Source organism: Myotis brandtii, unplaced genomic scaffold (assembly GCF_000412655.1).
Source record: "Myotis brandtii unplaced genomic scaffold, ASM41265v1 scaffold274, whole genome shotgun sequence".
NCBI lineage: Eukaryota > Metazoa > Chordata > Mammalia > Chiroptera > Vespertilionidae > Myotis > Myotis brandtii.
Genome location: NW_005360425.1, coordinates 5,598,409 through 5,609,572, shown reverse-complemented (window position 1 = coordinate 5,609,572; position 11,164 = coordinate 5,598,409). Strand labels below are relative to the sequence as shown.

General features: G+C 38.4%; 1 protein-coding gene across 6 annotated transcripts in view; it reads left to right on the top strand.

Moving 5' to 3' along the window:
- Positions 1-1,897: 1,897 nt before the first annotated feature.
- MAST2 (microtubule associated serine/threonine kinase 2) overlaps positions 1,898-11,164 on the top strand; it is a 77,467-nt gene continuing 68,200 nt past the window's right edge. For 2 of the 6 annotated variants that reach the window (XM_005868669.2, XM_005868667.2), the window contains exons 1-2: positions 4,288-4,535; positions 7,374-7,568. In XM_005868669.2, the coding sequence (XP_005868731.1) occupies positions 4,486-4,535; positions 7,374-7,568 (245 nt within the window). In that variant the 5' untranslated portion in view covers positions 4,288-4,485. Of the gene's footprint in view, positions 1,927-4,267; positions 4,536-7,373; positions 7,569-11,164 lie in introns of those variants that run through there. The other 4 variants (XM_005868668.2, XM_005868666.2, XM_005868670.2 and 1 more) reach the window with 3 other exon arrangements.

Genomic DNA, 11,164 nt, shown 5'->3' with positions numbered 1-11,164 from the left:
ACATCCCCAGTGGGGGGTGTGCAGGAGGCAGCTGATCGATGTTTCTCTCTCATTGATGTTTCTAACTCTCTATCCCTCTCCCTTCCTCTCTGTGAAAAATCAATAAAATATATTTTTAAAAAATCTTAAAGTAATATATAGATTTAAAAGTGAACCATGAATTCACAAATCATCCCAGCCAGTGTGGCTCATGTTGACCCATGAACCGTTCGGTAGATTTGCATATTAGCCTTTTATTATATAGGATTGCTATCTGCAATATCTAGGGCCACATAACAATATTTTCAGATATTTAATCTTTTCAGTGCTAGGATATTTTCAAGAAAACCAAACATAGCAGTATATTCAACTAAACCTTGATCTGTAATGGTCCTAAAATAGTTTATAGAAATCAGTTTGGGATTATTTGTTGGTGAATCTTCTTCATAGTCATGCATGATAAACATACTCTAAGGTGGTCCCCATATAGTTTTCTCCTCCAGGTGTTCATACTTTTGTGTAATCCTGGTCCCCTTGAGTGTGGGCAGTACCTGTGACTTGTTTCTAACCAGTAGAACATAGTAAAGATGATGGAATGTCACTCCTGTGATTATGATATGGTATATAAGACTTTGTCTATTTAAGTAGACTCACCATAGAGGCTGTACCAGCTTGACGAAGTATCCAGCCATGTTGGAAAAGGCTATGTGGCAAGGAAGTGCAATAGCTTCTAGGAGCTGAAGGTGCCTTCTAACCCATATCCAGCAACCTCCTGAGGATACTCAGAAGAGTGTTTTTCCAGCACCTTCAGACATCGCTCAGACAGTACAGAAAGACTTGAGGACATTTTCTTGGACATTTGTGACCAGTAAGAACCTTTCACTCTGTGGAGCTGCTCTAGTTACTGGAATACCACCTCACATTAAAGTACCAGCTTCACAACCTTGCTCACAGTCTAAGCCTGAATCTCAGATTCTACCGCAGAGGCCTCAGAGAGATCAAAGAGTTTGAGAACAACAAGTATTCCTCTCCAGAGGGGATCTAGACTACTCTGTGAGGCAAGGTTAGCAACGTGATGCTAAACCCCGAAGAATTGTGAGACACCCTGAGAGTCATCAGCTCTTCATTGGTAATCTGCCTCATGAGATGGACAAATCAGAGCTTAAAGATTTCTTTCTTTCAAACAGTTCTTTTTTTAAATTTAAAAATTGTGATTTCTAGATACATCTAAGCACATATTTTATTTAAAACAAATTATAATTTTTAGTAATTGTTCAATTACCAGTACATAATATTGGTCTTTGGCCTTACATTATGTCTAACCCTGCACATAAGTATATTTAATTAGTAATACGAATTCCGAAATTCTGCAAAATGTTTCTCAGCTGTTATGGATACTGAGCTAAATTAGCAATATCTTTAGAACCATGAATTGGAACAGAAATAATGTAAATGGATATTTAGCTGTACATGGAAACAATACTTGTATTAGCCAAGAAATCTATTACATTCATGTTAACCTGAGAGAAAGGATTTGACAGGTTAATTTGTCTTTTTGCTTACTTCTAAGACTCTCTATTTCTTGAATACTTTATAATTTTAGATAGAGTTTTCTTTGACATTGCACTTTTACAATTCATAAATAGCAATCTGACATGATTGCTTTTTTAAAAAGGACATATAAAGAAAGATGTGGACAAGTGTTTTCCTCAGGTCTGAACAGTGTAAGTCATAAGAATGGGTTTTTAGGGTTTCACTTTGCCAGTGCAGAACGCCAGATCACAAGTGACAGAGGCCACCCCATATCTTTTAATTAATTTATTTTTTTGTATTTGTGTTATTTTGCAGCACCTCTAAAGTGAGAAGCCCGTGGCAGAGGCCCTTTCTTACCTGGCTTTAAGGGTGATCACACAGTCAACAAATAGTTGCATGAATGAATAAGAAGAGGTGGATGTTTTATTTTTCATACTGTAAACTGTTGAGTGCCGTACCAGGGAAATGTTAAGCTTTCCTAGTGCTGACAAAGCTTCAGGAATATTGGCACAGATGGATTTTAATGACAGTAAATGTGAAGAAAGTGCTCTATGTGGGGATGTGTTAAACCTTGGGGAGTAAGAGTGATATCTTCCTTGGGTCAGATGAAGGTCATAAGACATGACTTTCATTCTCTAAAAATCAAACAAATATTTTTTGACTTTAGCATTATTTAAGGAGCTCCGTGCTCTCCTTCCTCTTCCACTTTATTATTGTGAACCAGGCTAGAGAGAAATCCATGTGCTATTGTTGTCAGGGTCTTCTACTCAAAGGTATTATGTAACAAAGCAGTTTATAAAATTGATTCTAGAGATTACTTCAATTCACCACCTTATCTGAAGACAGGATTTAAAAGGATATAATGGGAATAATAATAGCACATATGTCATAGGGCTGTGATGAGAACTATGTGGGTATTACGTGTAGAGTGTTTAGTAAGTACTTATAAATGTTGGTTGCTGCTGTTGTCGTCGTTAATATTTGGTAGCCTGGGATTGGGTATTAGAGAACTGGAGAATATTGAGTAGAAACTTAGGGCTGTGCCTTAACTGTGTGGCCTTAACTTGGGATGGGGATAAATCTCCACTGACTGGTCTCCTAGTTGTGGGAGTGTGGACTTTGGTGACCAACCCTGATATCATCACAAGACTTTCCCAGAGTGGGATTCATTACTTGTTGTGAGGTGCTAGATTTCTGAGAGAGCATTTTCATTTTCATTAGGACTTGTAGAGAACAGGGGATTCTGAAATAGGGGCTGTGAGAGGCTAGTGATTGGGCTGGTACATGGAGAGGAAACATGAGTGACTGCAGCTACTAGGCCAGAGTGAGTTTCTTGGGTAATTAGAGCAGTGGCTTTCAAATTTTTTAGACTGACAATGACCCTTGTTTACAAATGGACTTTACATTTTAACCCATCATATGTGTTAGCACTTGTATATTTATACATGTTTCAGTAATGTCACAAACACAAAGTTCACAAATGATTTTTACCCTTACTATGTGTGAAACACTGATATTTTCTTTTCTATTCTATTTCATTCTGTCTCTCTTTAAAGAAAATGTTGGTCCTGACTTCCTAAATTGACTTCATGATTCAGTAAAGAGTTGTGACCTGCAATTGAAGAAGTACTGGTTGGAGTATGAATTAATCCTTTGAATGTTACCCTAGAAAAACAATTTGATGTACTTTGTCATCTTGATGAATGAGAGGAGCCTGTCAGAATTGTCACATGTTCTGGAGCTGGGGACAAGACTTTTGCTTATTCTTTGGTTTCTTTCGCTGTCAGTGTTTAGCTCTACAGTTTACTTGATCATTTGGCTCTTCTCTTCATGACAGGCTGTTTTTGTCAGATGGTTTCTTATGTGTTTGGGCTTATCTCCTCCTTTAGATTGAGAGCTAGCTCCTGGAGGGCAAGACATATAATAGCTAACAGTTCTCTAGCACTTCCTCTGTGCTAGACACTTTTCTGTTTCATGTATTTAATCTTCACCATAACCTATATATTATGTACCTTAATTATTTTCATTCTACAGATGGGGAAACTGAAGCATACAGAAATTAATTAGCTTATCCTGAGAGTTCTTTTGCAGCTTACCTCAATATCTTTTGTAATATCTGCCATATAAATGGTTTCATTAATAGTTATTGAATGAAATTAAACTAAATAGTTTCTGGGCTTATTTTCTTTAACTTTTCCTATGGCTTTTTTCACCACAAGGTTATTCAAGTGATTAGAATAGTAGAAATTGAATAGAAAATGGCTCTGAACTTTGTATAAAAAAGGGATACAGAGTTTACTTAAATTGATCAAATTCAGAATTTGAATATTGACTATGCTTTAAGCCCTAACCTTAAGGCTCTGTCAGTATTCCATAGGCCTGGGTTTGAGATTGAATAATGTTGCAGAAATTCCCTCATATCCTTAGCTCATTAACTTAACGATTTGGGATCCTTAATATGCTATCTTCCAATCCCTTGCCCACTGCAACAGCTGTTCTGGCCTGGCCCATGCCTTCTGAGTTAATAGTATTTCTGTCACAGGGTGAGTTTTCAAGTTGGTATGTACAGTTTCTGCCAGTGTGTTCTCTGCTGCCAAGCCTCAGGCTTGGAGGTTGCAGCTGATTTGTGGGGGAGGGAGTTTGGTGCTTGTTACTGAGGAAGAACAGGGTGCTCTCTGGAGCTCTGATTTGTTACAGGCTGAGTGTGAATGATGTCAGGCAGATCAGAGGACGGACAGCTGATTCATTTGGGATCTGGAACTCCTCACTCTCACTGCTGCTCTCTGGGCTCTTAGGTCTTTTGGGGAGAAGTCCTGAATATTATGTTTTTGAAGAAAAGTTCTTTAATTTTTCTATTAAGTTTGGGAAGCCTTTGTAAGTTTCCTTTGGCGTATAGACTGCATACCCCTTGTGTGAGAAAACTTCCTGCCAAGACTCCAGTGTGAGAGGGCAAAAGCTTGAGTAGCCAGGAATATGATGAAACGGAGGAGAGAGAGACTGGGAGCACCATGCCTGCGGATTCAGTAAGGAGGCTGGGGTCTCTGAGTGGAAACTGGCAGTTAGGAAAAGAACTAATGCCAACTAACAGTCCTTCATTTACTTGGGTAAAGACTCTGCTTTGGAGATGTCTGTCAGGAAGAGGGCTGAGCTGGCTTCATAAATTCAAGGTCAAAACAGTGGTCCCTGGCAGGGGCATATGGGGTTTCTAATTCTGAAAATTGAGTTGGATGTCATTTTAGTGGTTTTTAGGTACTTGGGGAACTGGCTTAACAATGAAGATCGATTGTGTGGTGTTTTTTTCCTGCCTTGAAAGCAGGTGTTTAAAGTTAGTGTCAAAGCTGCAGTACAAGCCCCATGAATGTGAGAAAGAAATGGAAACGAAAGCATCTCCTTCTTTGGCTAGAGAGGTTAATTATATTTCTGCCCCTGGCCTGTCAGCTCAGGACCTCAAATCTGCCTTTGTAGAATCCTGCCTGAGTCCTTTAGGGTATGACCTAAATTTTACTTCTATGTTGTGTGATATAGAAGGTATTTAGGTGAGTATTTAAAACTAAAGAATGGAAGAAGCCTTTCCCCCCAGGATATCTTTTTTCGAGAGCCGCTCAGGCTTATTTAAAATGAGCCACTCAGGCTTATTTAAAATGAGGAAGTGCTGAGTGACTTGATCAGGAAATTGGGGAATCGGTGACAGAAGTGTCCTAGAATCCATTCCACCTCAGTGATCTATCTTGAACTGCCTTTGCATAACTCATAGAGCAGAGGGAGTGCACTTGTATTCCCTTGAATGTTGGTGCGTACACAGAGACAGCATGGCATACTCAAATAGACAGACTTCTCCAGTGGGTTTCCTTTGGGTCATTACCCTTCTGTGTTAGTAGATGCTCATTAATTGAATTAATGATTCTACCAGAACTTGGAAATCAGATTTGTTTGAAGTATATAATTATAAGGTTTGTCATACAGTTGACCCTTGAACAACATGGGTTTGAACTGCTCAAGCCCACTAATACGTGGCTTTTTTTCAATAAATACTGTAAATGTAACTTCTCTTCCTTCATAACATTTTTGTAGCTTACTTTATTGTTAGAATACAGTATATAATACATATACAAAATGCAAGGCTTCCTTCTAATCAGCAGTAGGTATTATAGTTAAGTTTTTGGGGGGCCAAAGTTATACACAGATTTTTGACTGTACAAGGGGTCGGTGCCCTTAATCCCACATTGTTTAAGGGTCAACTGTACTTTTAAAGAAATGGTTTATTCCTATACTAAGACTAAAAAGTTAAAGACTATGAAAAAGAAGCTTTATCAACTAAAGTGTCATTTGCAGTAAAGTTGACTTGTTAGCAAAATTAAAAAATGTTTAAATTCAGTTTGTAGTTTAATAAAGCGTAAGTGGTCAAAAACCATGTTTTCCAAATATTGGTAATCATTGTATCTTTCTTAATGACTTGAATTTAGGTTAGGAAAATTCTCTTTGAGGAGCTAGTAAATAGTTTATAAATCACTTTAACTTTTTCAAACAATCCTTTTTAGACTCTATTCCCATGTATAACCATTTTTGTAGAGTGGTAATTAGGAGCAAAAAGAGAAGGAGATTTGGTTTTGGCAGACTTTTTTATAATCCTAATTTTATATTCATCAAAATGGCTAAAGCTTCATTTTATGTGATAAGATTTAAGTCTCCAAAATTTTGAATAAGCAAAACTATTGAGTTTAACAAGAACTAAATGCCTTATATATTCTATATATATATCACACACATATATATGTATTAGGGAGCTTATTTTTGAGATAGTTCTTTAGAAAAATGGAAATTCTTAGTCAGACGTTAATATTTTTACTTCTTATAATTTTTAAAAATATGTTGTTTATGGAAATTTGGGCATACCTGTAACTTTAAATAATTGTCTGTCCTCCACTTTTCTATCCTATTATATCCTCATACTGTATGCTGAAGATAGCTAGAAGGATAGGAAGGTAAAGATTTCCTTTGAATATATATATATAATTAAACACAAGTAGAATGTCACATATCCATATCCAAACAGTCAACAATAACAATACAGGAAATTAACATTTTAAACAGTTTAGGTGCTTAGGTGATACTTAAGTTTGTTTTTAATCTTGGGAATAAAATATTATAGTTTAATATGGTATTTGTGTAGAAAGCCATGCTGCTACTATAGCAAATTAAATGCAAATCTGTTAATAATTTGTCATCATCTGTGGCATATCTGTCAATGATCAACAAAAGAGAAATCTATATTTACTATCTATCTGTTTCCAGTCTAATGATCTTATTTACTTAATAGTTTTTATTCGCACTTAACACATCAAGATGGTTGGATTGTTTTTAGGGGGGGGAAATAACCTGGAAAACTAAACTTTAAGTAGAAGCAAATTTTACTATACGGAGTTGTGACATTATTTGATATACTCAGGCAAAAGTTAGCTAAATAAGTTGGTGTTATTGTAGATGTAATCTAACAATTCATAAGCTATTGAGAATGTTTTACTTTTATGGTAATAATTTCTTTAGGAAGTTTTAATCATTACACACAAAATATTCTATTGCTTGCTAATTGATGAATTGTAGTAAATTTGCAATATTTTCCCAGAAGTCAATTCTAAAGACTTTGACTATGTAAAGCTTGAATTTTTGGTTTAAATTCTGTAGATTAAGTTTTAGTCTTAATGGTCATTCTATGCCAACATTAGTACTGAAGTATGATATTTGAGAATGATTTTTGACTACTTACTTAAATCTCTTGCCTAAATTAACACACTTTGAAGATGTTTCTTTTTGGTTAAAAGTGATCACTGACCTTGTTTTTTTCTACTATGAAACCTTGTCAGAATCTCTACTTTTTGCCGAGGATCTGAAGTAAACCAGCACATGTTTTCACCCACATTGGCTCCAGCCCTATCGCTCATTAAAGTTCCATATAGTGCCGATTGTGCCCTGGCTGCTTCTCCTCTTGCTTTTTTCCTGAACCCACAAGCCCATAGCAACCCTGGCAGTCCCTGTTCCAGCCGCCCACTGCAGTGGAGGTAAGAAACCTGCTGTAGTGTGAATGTGAGCCTGGGTGATTGCTTCCGGCCTAATAGAAAAAATCCAGACCTTTCTCCTTAATAATGGGGAGAAACTGAATAAAAGTCATGACCCAGTCACAAAGAAGAGTAAAAGGAATTTCACAGATCTCTGCTCAAAATTTCAGCAGATGGTAGGATATCTATTAGTAGTTAGATGTGTGCCCTTACTGATTGTGATCACCCCTAGGAGAAGCATGGCATGACAATGCTAGAGCTCTCTAAGGTTAAATAGTTCCAACACCACATTTTATACAATAGGAAATTTTTATTCCAAAACAGATTAAGTGATTTGCTCAGATTGCTGAAAATAACCCTCTCCCGCCTTTTCTTTCTGCCTCTCTTTTCAAATATTAAACATTATTTGAGTATAGACTATGTTCTGGGCATTGTTTTAGGCATGGAGGACAAAACAGTGAACACAAAGAGATAAAGTCTCTGCCCTCAGGGAGGTTAAATTCTAATGGAGGGAGACAAACAAGTTAATGAGTAACTGTATAACAAATGGACATAAGTGATACTGAGAAAATACAGTAGGATAAGGGCAGAAGGAGTTGTCATTTTATAGAAGACTAGAGGCCCGGTGCACGAATTCGTGCATGGGTGGGGTCCCTCTGGGTGGCCTGCAGGGATCGGGCCGAAACCCGCAGTCCAACGCCGCCTGCAGCTCCTACCTGCCACTACCGCTCATCCCAACCCCACTGTGCCTGCCATGGGCTTGTGCCCAATCAGTCCCAATCAGGAGAGGCTTGCGCTGCCGCAACAGCGCTCCCCAGCCATGAGCCCTGCGCCTGGCGCCCTCCCAAGGCGAGTGGCCTGCAGGATCAGGCTGAAACTGGCTCTCCAACATCCCCTGAGGGGTCCCGGATTGCAAGAGGGCACAGGCCAGGCTGAGGGACCCCACCAGGGAGGAACTGCGGGAGGGCTCCAGGGCATGTCCGGTCCATCTCGCTCAGTCTCGATTGGCCGGACCCCAGCAGCAAGCTAACCTACCAGTCCGAGCATCTGCCCCCTCGTGGTCAGTGCATGTCATAGCAACTGGCCAATCGGTCAACTGTCTGCCCCCTGGTGGTCAGTGCATGTCATAGCAAGCGGTTGAGCTGCCTTAGCATATCATTAGCATATTACGCTTTGATTGGTTGTTCGGTTCTGCCATTCTGTCTATTTGCATATTACCCTATAGGAGGATAGTCAAGGAGGTCCTCAATGCAAATTTGACATATGAGTAAAGACTTAAAGGAAGTCATGGAGCCAGAATAGAGGCATATAAAAGAAGAGTGGTTCAGACAGAGGCAAGAGGAAGTGCCAAAGGCCTGATCTAAGAGCTTGCTTCATGTGTTTTTTGTGCAATAGAGTTTAGTGAAGCTGGTGTGGGATAAGTTAGGAGGTGAGAGGTGGGAAATGAGGTTTGAGTTGTACAGTGTGGAGCCAGATGAAGTAGAACTTTAAAGCCATTATATGGATTTTTGTTTTTATGCTGAGATGAGAAGCCTTTGAAGGATTTAAAACAGAAGAAGTCATGATCTGATTTAGATCAGAAGGATCACTGGCTATAGATAGAAGGCTGCTGGTATAGTCTAGGTAAGAGGCAATGGTTGGTTGAACCCATGGTGGTGCAAATGGTAAGAAGTGGTCAGATTTGGGGATGTATTTTGAAGGTAGAATTGGTAGGATTTGTTGATGGATAGGATGCAGAGTTTGAGAAAAAGATGAGGACTGAAGATTTGGGGATGAACAATTACAAAGTTGGAATTATCATGAACTAAGACTTGGAAATTGCAAGTGATAGCTAATTAGACATTCAGTTAGACATGTGAGCTCTGGGCTAAAGATACGTGATTAGGAATTGTATAAGGGAAATAAATAATTAGATTTATGAAATCCTCCACTGAGTGACTATTGATGGAGAATAAAGAAATATCAAAGGTTTAGGCCATGGCACAATCTGACTTTAAAAGGTTGGGGAATTGAGGAATAGCTCTTCAGAAAGGAGAAGAACCAACAGAGGTATGTTGGAAGCCAATTGAAAAAAATTTTCAAGATGGAAAGTATGATCGATCAATAGGGATTTGTTAAGCTTTTTGGTAGAAAACAAAAGTAACCTGGAAAACTAAAAGTTTAAGTAGAAGCACAATTTATACAGATTTAGGTGAGATTATTTGATATAGGAGCTCAAATTCTACAATTTAAGCAGTATTAGACTGTCATAGGACAATGTTAGAGGCTGACTTCTCCCTGAAGTCACCTCTTTCTGATGAGATTGGAATGAGACCTTGGTATGAGATTGAAAAAGATTGTAAATTGGGTGGCACCCACAGCCTCAGGTGTGCACATGGTTTCAAGTGCTATCTCTTGAACCTGTGATCTTAGGACAACCTGAAACAATGTCTTGCACCTTTGGCTTGAAAACTTGTTCAATTTTTGTGTTTTTTTTCCCCCTAGGCTTGTTTACATGGTTACTATAATAGTGTTTCATTCCATTCTTCTTTTGTATCTGTCCCATGCAAAGTACCAGTTTAATAATATGGCAAGATGATTTTCCCTTGTTTGCTGGATGTTTGTATTTCCTTAAAGTGCCTTGAATTTTTTTCTGGGATACAGTTAAATTCTTTGGAAGTAGCCCTGGCCAGTGTGGCTCAGTTGGTTAGAGTGTTGTCCTTGCACCAAAAGGTTGCCAGTTCAATTCCCGGTCAGGGCACATGCCTCAGTTGTGGGTTCAATTCTGGTGAGGGTTCATATGGGAGGCAACCAATTGATGTTTTTCTCTTTCCTCTCTAAAATCAGTAAAAACAAATTCTCAGGTGAGGATTAAAAAAATTATTTGGAAATAGTTTGATGCTTTTAGGGCCGTGGTCGGCAAACTGCGTCTCGCGAGCCACATGCGGCTCTTTGCCTCCTTGAGTGTGGCTCTTCTTAAGCCTTAGGAGTACCCTAATTAAGTTAATAACAATGTACCTACCTATATAGTTTAAGTTTAAAAAATTTGGCTTTCAAAAGAAATTTCAGTTGTTGTACTGTTGATATTTGGCTCTGTTGACTAATGAGTTTGCCGACCACTGTTTTAGGGAGTATTGTTAGGCTTTGTTAGTGGGCCCAGAGCAGCATTTGAGGCTAATTTTTTTTTTAGACTTTATTGGTCAGATTATTACAGTTGTTCCTCTTTTCCCCCCATAGCTCCCCTCCACCTGGTTCCCACCCCACCCCATACCCTTACCCCCACAACTGTCCTCGTCCATAGGTGTATGATTTTTGTCTAGTCTCTTCCCGCACTCTACACCCCCTTCTTTCTGAAAATTGTCAGTCCATTCCCTTTCTATGCCCCAGATTCTATTATATTCACCAGTTTATTCTGTTTATCAGCTTTTTTATTCACTTAATTTTTAGATTCACTTGTTGATAGATATGTATTTGTTGTCACTTTGTTGTTCATAATTTTTATCTTTACCTTTTTCTTCTTCTTCCTCTTCTTAAAGAATACCCTTCAGCATTTCATATAATACTGGTTTGGTGGTGATGAACTCCTTTAGCTTTTTCTTATCTGTGAAGCTCTTTATCTG